The following is a 14,097-nucleotide window of genomic DNA, read 5'->3' as shown; positions in this document are numbered from 1 at the left end:
AGGAGCTTGAGAGGGGACTAAGTATTTGTTCTCACAGCCTAAAGGGAGAGGATGGAGAGTTACAAATGTTTGGCAAAAGAAAGGCCTTGGGGAAATGGAAACAGTAAGGGGAGGAGGAACCAGATTGTTTTATTGTCAAAGTGTATCATCTTTGGCAATTATTTTCTGAAAACTGGTGTTCTCAACTATGACATGATTTCCCTATAAATGAAAATCAGATCGTGGTGGACCACCAAAATGGCTCAGAGAGTAAAGATACAAGCTACCAGGGTGGAAATGCTGAGTTCAATCCCCAACTTCAACTTGGTGGATGGGGAGAGCCAATTCACTCAAATATTCTATCTTTCTTATATGTAAAGTAGAATTTTTGTACCCATGCACTGATGTACGCATGAATAAAGATGTACATATTCTCTCACTCTCTCACAAACACATATAAAATGCATAAGTAACTGCAAATAAAAGTTATGTTCTAATGTAATCCCATTTTATTAGCAACTAAAATGATAATCCTTTCAAAGTTAGTGCCCTTGTATAATCATTCATTCATTTATTCACTCACTCACAGATGTCTCTGCTTTTTTGAGGTACTGGAACATCCCAAAACAGCAAGATTGTTCTCTACTATTAAAGCCCTAGGTGAGATGGACTGGAAGGCAGAAAGTTATTTAGAAGGTGAATTCAGGGTTTGACTAGATCTAAAAGGGAACAGAAAAGAGAATGAGAAATGGGGAACTGAAAGATAATCCAGTGTTTAATAGCACTTGTTGCTGCTGTTCCAAAGGACCTGAGTTCAGTCCCCACCTCCTATGTGAAGAGTAATCACAACCTCACTTAACTCTAACCCCTAGAATTCCACACAATCCCTGGGTACTCAATAGTCAATTGGGCATTTCTTTCTGGGTCTCAGCATAAGCATCCAAGCTGCACTGGTGCCCTGGCCATTAGTCAATAGTTAATTGGCTTATGAGACTTCTCCAGATGGTCAGGGTCTCTAAGTAGAGGGACAGAGGACTTAGGTTCCCTTGATGACTGCTTGTGCTTCGAGTCCTGTGAACTTTCTCCTGCAGGCAAGCAGTAACAGATGTTGCTCATCTATACAGCTGTCCTTTCACAGTATTAGGACCACGTTTATGTGTGGGGCTACTTTATCATCATGACAACGTTCATTAACCATGGATAATATCATTGGGAAACTGAGACACAAAAAACTCACTGTGTAGATCTGCCACACATGAGCCATAGGTTACAGACAAGCTGTCTGCATACAATCATGTGTGCAGTCTCTTCACCCTGGAGACATTTTCAGGTTTCTGTGGAGGAAGACGTGCTGTTTTTCAGAGATGTTAATCTCAGGAATCAGCATCTTGAGGAAATGTCTGCTCTATGCGTCAAAAACAAATGACTTGAGAACTAAACTACCTGTCTCGGGGGAATTTTTGCAAAATTCCATGACTCTGCAGCCCACCTGTTGGACAGGAAATCATGTGTTTTCTGGGATGTTATTGCCACTAATACAGAAAGGCAGATGAAAAGACTTTGCTTTCATCCTTTCCAATGAATCTTGCAGCTAACTTAGGACTCTCTATGCATAGGGAGTCACTATTTCAGACAATTTTACACTGGTCTCTCATCATACACCATTGTACTCCTTAAAGAAGTAACCCTTTCAGGGATTGACCTTATATAAATAACAATGGTCTCATATGGAAAATGTTAAATTTCAAAATCACTAATGTAGTTCTGCCAAACATACCTCTACCATCTACCAGTAATATTTGCCTATGTAAACATCCACTTGGGAGTGTTGGAGAGATGATTCAATGGTTAAAAACAATGACTATACTTTTTGATGACTGACATTCTGTTACCAGGACACCCAGGATAGCTCATAAGCAAATTGTAATTTCATTTTCAGGAGGTCTAATGGCCCCTTCTTGCTTCTGTGGGTGATGGAGATGGGGAACATCTCAGAATTGACTCCATGCACACATGTACACTGCACAGTGTACAGTGAGACTGTGTTGTGTGTTGAGCTGGAAATGAATCAGGGATTGTGCATGCTACATGAGTACTCTTCTATTAATTGGCACTCCATCCCTGGGTTGACCCGCTCAACTAAGGTTATACCAGAGATATGATAGCTTTTTATAGACTAAGGTTGGAAGTAGACAAGATTGCCTGTCAAAATTTGGGAGCATGGGGGCAGTGTGTAGAAGGAAGGGTAGAAGAGGATGGTTGAGGAGAACTTGAGGGAATGGGATAGTTGAGATGAAGGAAAGACAGATATGAGAGCAAGGAAAGAGATATCCTGATTGAGGAAACCATTATGGGGTTAGCAAGATAGCTGGCTCTAGAAAAAATGCCCAGGAAACCACAAGGCTGACCCAAGCTAAGACCCTAAGCAATAGAGGAGAGGATGTCTGAACTGGCCTTACCCTGTAGTCAGACTGATGATTATCTTAAATATCACCATAGAACCTTCATCTAACAACAGATGGAAACAGAGACAAAGACCCACATCAGAGCATTGGACCAAGCTCCCAAGATCCAGTTGAAGAGTGAAAGGAGTGAGAGTATGAGTAATGAAGTCAAGACCATGAGGGGTTCACCCACTGAAACAGTTTACCTGAGCTAATGGTAGCTCACCAACTCCAACTGAACTGGGAGTGAATGAGCATGGGAACAAACTAGTCTCTTATTGCTCTTAGGTGAACCTAGACTGGTATTTGAATTTGTAGTATGCAATCCTCCCAAGAGAGAGGAACTTCCAGGCAGAGAGTTTACTTAAGGTCAATATGTATTTCTGTCCCTAAGTCATGCTTTCAAGTTCCTTCCATTTGCTTTCATGATCACCATGACATAGAAGGATAACTCAAAGCTCCTGGAGTCCAGTAAAATGGAGGAGCAAGAAGATTGAAGATCATAATGGGGAAACCCACAGAGATGGCTTACCTGAACTAGTGGGAGCTCATGGTCCCTGGACTGACTGCTGGGGAGACTACATGGGACTGATGTAGCCTCTCTGACTGTAGATGACAGTTGTGTGACTTGATCTGCTTAGGGACCCCTAGCAATGAAGCCAGGATTTATTCCTGGTGCATGAACTGTCTTTTTGTAGCCCATTCTCTATGGTAGAATTCCTTGCTCAGCCTTGATGTAGTGGGGGAGGGACTTAGTCATACCTCAATTCAATATGTAAGAATATTTGACTTCTCATAAGTGTTTTTACCCTCTGTGCAGAGTGGACAAGGAATGGGGTAAGGAAGAGGGAATGACAAGAGGGGAGAGAGGGGGAACTTTCTTTGGTATGTAAAATTAATTAAAAAAGAAAATAAAAAGATTAATAATACAAGTGACAGCTCATGCTGGCATTGATGTGGAGCAAAGGGAACACTCTTCTATTTTTGGTGGTAACGCAAACTTGTACAGCCATTATGGAAATCAACAAGGCTGATAATCAGAAAGATGGGTATCATTTTACCTCAATATACAGCTCTACCACTCTTGGGACATATTATAATCAACTAATGTCTGATTTCACTTAAGATTCACTTCACAAGAAGGAACCCATATCTATCACTGCTTGTGTAACCTAGAACAAGAGACTGGATACCCAAAAGGTGTGGGATAAAAACAAATAAGACTGCTAAAATTAAAAAAAAAGTTTCTAATGATAATATGCTGTACTCAAAGATCATTTTCATACCAGTCGTCATCAATGAGGCTTTCTTTGCCAGCACATGAGAACAGAACAGATGCAGAAAACCCAGACAGACATTATGCAGAGAGAAACCAGTTATGTCCACAATGAAGCGTGGACAAATTCTTCTTTTGTCACTCATCCTCACTGAACAGATTGCTTGTGTCCATGCAGCATCAATGTTAGGTGAATTAGTTAAACATAAATTGTATCTGAGCAGATGAGAAAAACATTTATCTCTGTGCAAACACTGCCCCATTTTTACAGCAGACTCAAAAAGTTTGAGGGTTCCTGAAATGATTTCCCAGGGAATCTGAGGTTTGGCTATATATTTGATACACAACATAAGCTCTTAATGACTTTGCATTTTTGTTTACTTTATTGATGTCTTTATTTTCCTTTAGAGACAGAGTCTCACTTTAAATCTTTGCCTGTCCTTATAGACATATGTATCCCAAGAGTAGAGGCATGAGTGAACCTTCTGGCTGTACCTGATCATTTTCATCACAAAGTTTTTCTCTTTGTTGTACCCCATTGATGAATTAATGCCCTCATTCTACTGTAGGATGAGAAAAGAGGTCATTTATTCATCACAGATAGGGTGACTGGGAGACTTGTCTTTGAACTGACTGGGTTGGAGATCTCACACTGATACTCTCCAGCATCCTCCCTCCTGACAGGATCTATGCTGAGTCCACACTTTGTTGGGGACAGTGTCATCCTCTCTGTCAGCTGGAGACTCTGATTATTGAAGATCCAACGGATGAAGATCCCAGTGTCAGTTGAGAGGCAGGTGAGGATCACAGAGCTCTCTACTGTAACTGTGGTGTTGGTGACTCGAATGAAAGGCTGTGTCACAGGCTCTGAAAAGAAACAGAGGAGAGCAAATGATAGTATCCCTAGAGAGCTCAATCATCTCCTCTTTAATTCATGCTTAATAAATCCTCCAGGATAGGTAAGTTAGAGCTGTGATTATATACATAACTTGTGCTTTTGATCTATCACACATGATCTGTGTGACCCTGATTCAGTCACTGTATTCCCTGAGTCTCAATTTTCCTATAATATGACAAATTGTAAATGATCACTGTTGTGTCTAAGAGTTAAGTTTAGTTATGAGCAGTGCCTCGATCTTGGGATGTAGGAGCTGCTAAAAATCAGCAGCATCTGTAGCTATTTACATGTAGAAGAGAATTCCCTAGGTTGGGCTCTGGACATTGTCTGGATTAGCAAGCTCCTCCTTTTCTTCTATGAGATCACTGATCTTCCATTAAGTCTCCCAAGCCTGGAAGAAAAATAGGCTATGACCTAGACACCTGTCTACTGAAACTCAGGAGAAAAAGATTCCCAGATGTTCTACCTAACTGCACCTGTCATGGCAGTGCACAGCTTGTTCCACACTCTATGGGACTTGGAAAGTCAGTAAAGCCTTGTTCTCTGTCAGTTCTAACATGAAGTGAAAACCAAGCACTGTTAACCTGGAATCAATCCAAGGAGAGAGTTTTGGACACAGGGCTTTCTAGTACTCTCTGTGAGGACCCCATGGCTTCCTCAGCCAGGGCCTGCCTGGAAACCATAGAGTTTCTCTTGGGACTGTATTCATAGCCCACAGGAGCCTGTGGTGAGGCTGACATCCTGTGTTTAGTTATTGAGCACACATTCTCCTCTGTGCAGGGGGAGACTGGTGAAGGATTCTGATCTACTGCAGTTTGTCTAGCACATGTGTGACACACAGTAAGTATCCAAACCCCACTGTGGGGACCCAATGCAATGGGGAGCAAGCAAGCATAACCCAGTCTTGATAGTCCAGTGTATGAAGTAGCATAAGCCACACCCAGCAGGTGGAGGCCTTAGAAAGTTACTTACTGCTCACATGAAGTTTCACATCTGCTTTTTCAATTTTGAAATCTCTATTTATAATTTCTAGTGTGTACAATCCTGCATCTTTCTCAGTGACATTCTGGAGCATCAGGGATCCATTGGTGTACACCATCTCTCTTCTGCTGTGTTCGCTCCCCCAGGTGGTGTAATTTGTGGCTCTGCTGTATTCTACAACTTTAAGGACCTCGGTCCTAGACATCAATTTGTACCAGGTAAAAGCTTGTAGTTCTTCTGGAAGATTATGAACTTGGAGAAGAGTGGTTTCCCCTTCAGCAGCATACTGAGGTATTGTTTGGATCATGAGTTTGGAAGAGGTGAGAGGGTTACAGCAAGGAGAAAGGGAGGCTGTAAGGAGAAAGAGAAAACCATCATCACATGGGGATAATTGTGCTTTGTGCAAAGATGATTACCTCCATCTTGAGCAGACAAATTCATCACTCAGCCTAAGTTCCTAGTGTTTAAATATCTGTTCCACTTAATTGGGTCAGTAATGTGACCTTCTCCATTCCTTCAGTGCCCCTTAAAGTGCCATTTCCTCAGGATGGAAATCTCCCCTCAAGTATCTGCATGCCTGCTCCCTCACTGTCCTCAGGCAGACACTGAACACACTGCACACTGGGGGGTTTGAGAGGATGCTTTCCATGAACTTCTAGGGTTTTTACTATCTGTTTGTATTGTTTCTGGTTTTTTATTTTTATTTTGGTTTGTTTTCTTTGTGTTTCCATTCAACTTCTAAATTCACCTCCCAGAGGATTTTTCTTCTCTGTCCTGCACTCTTCAGGACTGGGACTGAGTGAAAGCCAGGAGCAGTCTGATCTTCAGGATTCAGATCTTCAAAAATCTCACTTAGGCTGGTTCATGGTTTAACATAAACTTGACACAATGTAGAGCCCTTTTGATTAGACAAGGTATCAATTAAAATGCCACTACCAGCTTGGCCTATAGATAGGCCTTTTTCTATTGCTGCCCACTCAATCTTCAATATATATATATATATGGGATTGATGTGGAAGTGTTCAGACTATTGCAGGCATTCCCACTCCTGGGCTAGATGTACTGGGTGATATATAAGAGTGGACTTACCAAGCCATGTAAAGTAAGCCAGTAAGCAGCATACCTCCATGATCCCTGACCCAGTTGATAGATTTTATTTATAACACTTTCAACTTGGGGTTAATAAACACACGAATTTGATATGGACAGTGAAAAAAACATTGTTACCTATCAGTTATACAAGAAAGTAAGGTTTGAGTCCTAGCAAAACATTCCTCTCTCACAGTAGTCCAGCCTTGGAAAGATACAGAGTTCAGGGCTCTCTGTTCTACATTCCTCCAAGAGACTGAGCTAAATTATTTTCCATCAAGGTCTTCCTTGACATGTGTGGGGTACAGTTAGAAGATGCAGTCTCACGTATGATCATTTTTCTCTATCGTGCATCATGCATTTGGTGCTCAAACACCAACATTGAGACACAGTGCAGAGGGAAGGGAGGAACAGGCCAGGCATCATAATCCTATGTGTCTAAGCCCCACCCTGCACTGAATGATCACAGAGAATCACTTACTGTTCACCTGCAGTTGCACATGTGCTAATTCTGTTTTCATATCTGTACTTAGAGTTCGTAGGGTATATAATCCAGCATCCTTCCAGGTGACATTGTGGAGCAGAAGGGATCCATTGCTGTACACTGTCTCTCGACCACTGTGTGCAGGACCCAGCACACTTGAATTCATGGTTATTATGTGTCTTGCAACCTCAAGCTCATTGGACACAATCATCCCCTTGTACCAGAAAAGGGATCGAATATTCTCTGGGAGATTGTGAATGAGTAGAAGAACACTTCCTCCCTCAGAAATTATGGGGGGCACTGATTCAATAGTGACTTGGGCAGAGGTGGAAAGGGGTCCACAGGTCCAAAGGAAGGCTAGAAGTGGAGAGAGAGAGAGATCCATCAATAGTGAGAACTTTGCATTTTGGTGAGATGAAGCCCTATATCCTGAACAGGTGTGTTCATTGCTCCATCTAGCTGTGTAGGTAAGTATCTTATCATCCTAATTTGTGTCCCTGCACTTATATGTTGCTATTTCACTGCTGTCAGATCTCTGATCAAATTTAGAGTAGAATAGATTTGTCATGATGTCTTCATGACCTCTTCCCCTACAGATCCTGCTTCTTCATGCTTTTACTCTTTTTGTTATTGTTCTGTTCCTTTTGTAGTTCCAGTCAAGTTATCAAAGCTAATGAGTATCCTTTTGAACCAAGAAAATAGGAGCTGACCCTGGAGTTGCTCTCTGCTGTATCCTGTGGCTCTAACCACCAAAAAAGGAAAGTCTGCACTGCAAGACACACACTAAATGACAAAATACAAAGATGGGGACACAATGTAGACGGGAGGTAGGCACAGGCTACCATCCTGTGTGTATCCAGTGGAATGAACCCACCCAGCACTGATAGTTCACATAGAATCACTTACAGTATACATGCAGGTATATAGATGTTGTTGATACAATTCCTTTATGCCTATTTAAGGATCGTAGCGTGTAGAATCCTGTGTCCTTCTGGGTGACATTTTGGAGGCACAGAGATCCATTTCTGTACACTATCTCTCTACCACTGTGTCCAGGCCCTGTGATTTTTAAATTAGTGGTCAGTGAATAAAGTACAATTCCGAGGTCCATCTTTGTCACCCCTTTGTGCCAGACAAAGGCAACAAGATCTTCTGGCAGATTGCGAACACGAAGAAGGACATTTTCTCCTTCAACAACATGGGATGGCACTAAATCAACAATGACTTGGACAGTGGTGGGCAGGTGCCAACAGGTTAAAAAGTAGGCTAAAGGGAAGAGAGAAAAACAATCAATATTGAACAGCTGACATTATAACTCAGCCTAGGTGTGTGAGTAGGGGCTTCTGTACCCTCCTTGACACATGAGCAGCTTGACCTCCATGACCTCAGAACCTCTGATTGAAATTTATCTTAGTGATTCTCTGATCAGGTGTATGGCTGGCTTTCCATTTACCATTGCCCCGAATTGGTGTGAGGAAGCCTCTCTGACTTCTTCCTCTAGAAAATCTTCACTTTTTAAATTTTATTTCTGTATACTTTGTGGTATCAGTCAAACAGTCAAACCCTGAAATCATTTTCTGGATATGCTGATGTCAGATTCAATAGAATCAGGAATTTTTGAGGACAGAGATTAGTCTGATATTTTTGGAGGTTCAGTTCTAGGAAAAGACTTAGATAACAGTTGATAATGGAAAGATGGAAGGAAACAAAGAAGGAAGGATGGAAGGAAGGACAGAATGTAGGCAGCAAGAAAATAGAAAGGAATGGGGGAAGGAAGGAGAGATGGGTGAAGAAAGGAAGTAAGGAGGAAGGGAGAAAAGAAGAGCGGGAGAGAAAATTGTTTCTACATGGGTTTTCTACATAGCTCCAGGTTTGTAGGCAACAAGAAAAATTATAGTCAAGTGTGATTTAAATGGTTTTACATTTCTTTATGTATTGTATGTGTGTACTTGTGAAGGCATACTTCTCAGTGTGTGTATGAACACATTCATTCTCTGAAATATTTTAAGGCATGAAAAGGCCAGAAGGAGTTTGTTTTCTCTATCTACCATTCAGATTCTCATGTTACACAGATTAACTTGTCATAGTGGCCCACCCCTGTTTAATTTCAATTTGAAGAGTCACCCTGTCATGATAGGGAACACCTGGCTTCAGAAATGGCAGCCAATGTGTTTGACTTTGAATAGGGAGTAGAGGCTTTTATCATTTATCACCTCCTGTCCACAGATAGCTACAAGTAGCTGAGCTTCTCTCCCTCCCTTTATTTTTGTCCTATGACTACAGAAATCTTGACTCTTCTCTCAGAATTCCGTTCTCTTTATAGGCCATAGAAATTCGCTAATTTCCCAGAGAGCTGGTGTCTTACCTGTGATCAGGAGCCCCTGCCATGGGGTACCCCACTTACAGGGAAGCACAGAGAACATCTCCATCTCTCTTCTCATGGTGCTTCTCTCCCTCTGAGGAAAAGAGCTTCAGTTCCAACCGAATTCCAGCCTCTGCTCTCCTTCCTCCCTGTGATCTGAGCTTCCTCTCAGGCAGTAGAACTTCACAGAATCAAGTGGGCGTCAGGTGGTGAGATCTGAGTCTAAGGCACTGCTCTGTTCCATACACTCTCAGTGCTGCCCCACATCCCTCTCAACTGTGTTCTCTTTATGTTTCACCTCCAAGAAACACATTAGCAACAATGCTGATAAACATCCCCATGCCCTCAGAGAACAATAGCTCATCCCAGGTCTGAAATCTGCTGTGTCATGGCCTTGGGTCAGTGTGAACCAAAGAGGGAGCCTCTATCCAGCCTATGGGTCTTTTTGACAGAGAGGCCCTCAGTACTCTGGGAAGGTGGGATTTACTCCTATAAGGAAGGTGACAGAAATGTCTCTGAGGGATGGAAAGGGACCAGCTGAGTAATGACAAGGGATTAAGAGAAAGCCTTTATTAATAATTTCACCAATCAAATTCTTGATCTAGAATAGATCCCCAGGAGAAGTTTATGAGGAGTTTCATGTCCTCAGTGTTGGGGAAGATGTGCTTGTGTGTCACGGAAAGGACCATGGGCTTCCTCTTTCTATAAAGAACTTCAAGCCAACTTTCAGCATTATGTGTTGGCTGAGCTGTATATTAGGTAAGTCAGTGTCCTCTCTAATTTTCCTGAGCCTCCTATGGACTTTGTCTAGGTAATTCTCCAGTGGGAATCCTGTCTTCCCTTAGAGAGATGCCAGGAGGGATGGGGCTTTAAGCTTGCCCTGAAGAAAGATGATTTCAGATACAAGAAGCATCCAGTAGGTGAGAGTAGGGTCTTGGGAGAGAGCTTTAGGTTAGTAGGGACAGAGATAAAACCAGTCTGCTAGTCAAGGTTATAGCTCAGAGAAACATTTTCTAGGTGTTGAGCATATATCTTGATATCTCTCCCTGAATATCTATGGGAGAACTGAAATTTCATGTGTGGGGCTACAGCATGAATTGACAACAATTCAAATGTGAAGTGACCTGATACCTTCAGCACAAGTGTATGGAGGGCCTGTCATCCTGTTCACTGTGTTCTTCGGGACTCATATTCCATGAAGGGTTTGTCTATAAAGGGCCTCAGATTATTCCTGCAAAGCACTGCACTAAAATTGAAACATTGTGTATCCAGAGAATGGGCAATCTCTGGAGAAGCTTTATGCTCAGAAAATTTCTCTTAAGACTCCAAGGAGAAGACACTAACCTAGGGGCTTCAATGAACTTTTTGGTTCATCTTTGTGATCTAAATCCTTCCTTCTCTTTACATATAGGTGCTGAGGGGATCTGATTTTGAGTACAGAGAACATTGATTCAAATGGATGTGTTGTCTGCTCCTCCTTATACAAAGTCCTAGTTTTTTTTCTTGCTATGATAAAAACATCATGAGTAAAAGTAGCTTAGGAGAGAGAGAAGGGTCCATTTTTCTTCTGAGACTCAGTCATTTTTTAGCTCTGATGGAAGTCAAAAAACAAAACATGCTGGAACTTTCCCATTTTCCTCCAGGACACAATGTGGCTAGCTAGCTTGTACTATGCACTGGGCAATGCTAGGTGGATGCAGTGATTCACAGGGGGAAGGGTGCACAGAATATTAACAGCTAAAGATAACTTTAAGGTCACAAAAGATGATTATTCTGTGGCTTCATGTTGAGGTCACATGAACTGAAGTTACTTTTAACATGGTTTTCACAGGGATTTCACACAACAGAAAGGAGAAAAGGAGGAACCAGATCTTAAACAAGATGATTGGTCTTAACCCAAATGATGGCTCCATTGCTTTATGGATTCTATTCCTGAAATTCAAAGCAAATTCCAGGCAAATGAATAATAATAAAAAAGTGTATTGTTGGGGCTGGAGAGATGGCTCAGAGGTTAAGAGCACTGGCTTCTCTTCCAGAAGTCCTGAGTTCAATTCACAGCAACCACATGGTGGCTCACAACCATCTGTACTGAGATCTGGCGCCCTCCTTTGGTGTCCGGGCAATATCGAGGCAGAATGTTGTATGTATAATAAATAAATCTTAAAAAAAAGAAAGAAAACATGATATTTGTTGGCTCATCGCTGGCCTCCTCTATTGCTCACTCTGAGATAGCTTTCTTGTAAAACCAAGGATCTTCTACATAGGAATTGTCCTGCCCACAATGGCTTGGGTGCTCCTACATCAATTAAGACAATCCCTCACAGACATGCCCACAGACTGAAATAATAAGGAATTACTCCAATGCGACACTGGTTTCCACCCACTTGATTTTGGGCTGTGTCAAGATAACAGTTGATGATAATAACTAGGATTCTGTTGTAAAGAGTTAAGTCCTCCTCCTCCACAGGGAGATTTCCAAGGAAGTTCCCCATTCTCCAAGTGAGTGGTCCTCTGTTTGCTGTGGTCCTCACATGTGTTGGTGTCTACTGTGCATCACAGCTGGATGCTAAGAAGCAGCACACAGCTCAATAACAACTACCCTGTATTTTACTTTTCCTTCCTTCCAGATTCTGAACCAGGGACACTCTGATATCCACCACAGACACTGTGAAGAGAATCACTAAAACATTTGTTTCATCCTGACTCAGGACTGGTCTCCTATCCTTGTTCATCACCTGCCTCTTCTGGCTCCAATGGATTCAGAGCAGAAACCAATTACCAGATGAGACAAGACAGGATCTGGGAGAATTTAGGGTAAAGAAACATGAACATGGCTCAAAGATCTGAGTGTTCTTTCTGGGTCATAGAAATCATGTTAGCAAACTGGGGGAAGGAAGGAATGAGTGACAGAAAGGAGCATCTACTTGACCTTAAGAAAAGTCTCCTTACCTGGGAATTTTTTCACACCTGAAAGGAGCTCACCCCCTCACATCTCCAGACTAATCAAAAGTCACCCAGGAGAAATCATAGATTCAAAGAGAAGAGGACAAAAAAGATGTGGACTCTCATAAGAAGATTGAGATTTGTTTCTGCCCCTCAAGACAAGCTGTGAATTAATATTTATATCTACCCATAAACCAAGGCTTTGTCCCTATTGATGCCAAAATGTTCTAGACAAGGAAGATACACGATTGGTAGCTACATTTTAGATAAAGAGACTTTTGGAGGATTACTGGGGTTTCTTATTTCCCATTGATAAGTCAAGAGTTTTATGTATGTTGGTTAGTTGATGTGTGGCATGAGATGTAGAGGTTTGCCCCTAGATGAAAATGACTATCTGAGGGGAACATGATTGGGACATTCAAACTATCTGGAACAAACAATAAAACCAAATATAATGTCAGCATTGGGAAGGAAAAATTTGGGTATAGAGAAGAAAATAGTGTGGTGGTATTTTTATATACTATAACATATAAAGCTTGCATGAAGATCAGAGTGCAGAACTAAGCCACTAGTTATCCATAGAGGCCAGGCAGTGGTGGCAGACATCTTTAATCCCAGCACTTGGGAGACAATGGCTGACAGATCTCTGTGAGTTCAAGGCTACCTTGTGCTACATGAGAGAAATCTGTATAAAAGAGAAACAGAGATCACACAAAGGTGATCCCACCACTTGGGATGGCACACCTTTAATCCCAGCACTAGGGAGGTGGAGACGGAAGTGATGTGGCTGGGCAGAGATAGTAATATAAGGCAGGAGGACATAGGAGCTCAGGCAGTCTGAGGATTTATAGAGATGGATGCAGTCTGAGGCAGTCTAAGGGTTTGTAGACACAGGATTACCCCTTTGGTGATCATTAGAAGTAAGAACTCTGGTGACTGGCCACTCTGCTTCTCTGATCCTTCAGCTTTCACCCTCTGTTAGCTGACTCTGAGCTTTTATTATTAAGACAGACCAAATAGAATTTGTGCTATGAAGTAACAACTTTTTGATTTACAGTGTAACCTTAGATAAGGAGTTCCCAACCAGAGCTTGGGTATAGATTGTAGTAGAAGATTTCTTATGTAGCACGCACAAGCACCTGATCCATCAGGAGTACAATGTATAATGTATACCCACTGTGTCATCATGAGTGCACTGAGCAGAGTCTGAGATATGTCCTGTGTCCATCACCCTATGTCGCTCTAGGCAGAAGTCCTTTCACCCCATTGCACCTCTTGGACCTTGGTCCTTGCTACATGTGCTTGGTCTAGACCAGGGCAACTTGATCAGCCAAGGCATCTGTGTAATGGGTGAATGTCACAAACATTCCAGCTCCAGACCTCTATATGGAGGCACTTATAGTCATGATGCAACAGAAATTACTCACAGGTAAGATTCAGGTTGAATAGGTCACTTCAGGTGGCAGTCAGTCATTGCCAGATTACATACTCACGGGGTCCCCTGTCAGTCGTGACACTGAATAAATGAGAGTACAGTTGCCCTCTGACAGGTTCATGCTATCACCTTTGCAGACTTTGACCATTTTACACTGACAGCTAGCTTGTATTCTGAATCTTAGGTTCATACCATCATCAATCTCC

The 14,097-nt window shown here is 42.0% G+C and overlaps 1 protein-coding gene across 1 annotated transcript; it reads right to left on the bottom strand.

The window, feature by feature from the left end:
• Positions 1-4,282: 4,282 nt before the first annotated feature.
• Positions 4,283-9,589, bottom strand: LOC101984275 (pregnancy-specific glycoprotein 22-like). Its single transcript, XM_005371038.1, has 5 exons — positions 9,517-9,589; positions 8,058-8,417; positions 7,149-7,508; positions 5,570-5,929; positions 4,283-4,566 (listed from the first exon to the last, which is right to left on the bottom strand). The coding sequence occupies exons 1-5, from the start codon at positions 9,578-9,580 to the stop codon at positions 4,283-4,285; spliced, it is 1,428 nt and encodes a 475-aa protein (XP_005371095.1). The 5' UTR covers positions 9,581-9,589.
• Positions 9,590-14,097: the final 4,508 nt, after the last annotated feature.

This window comes from Microtus ochrogaster, unplaced genomic scaffold, assembly GCF_000317375.1.
Source record: "Microtus ochrogaster isolate Prairie Vole_2 unplaced genomic scaffold, MicOch1.0 UNK96, whole genome shotgun sequence".
Classification (NCBI taxonomy): Eukaryota; Metazoa; Chordata; class Mammalia; order Rodentia; family Cricetidae; genus Microtus; species Microtus ochrogaster.
This window is presented reverse-complemented; position numbering and strand designations above follow the sequence as displayed.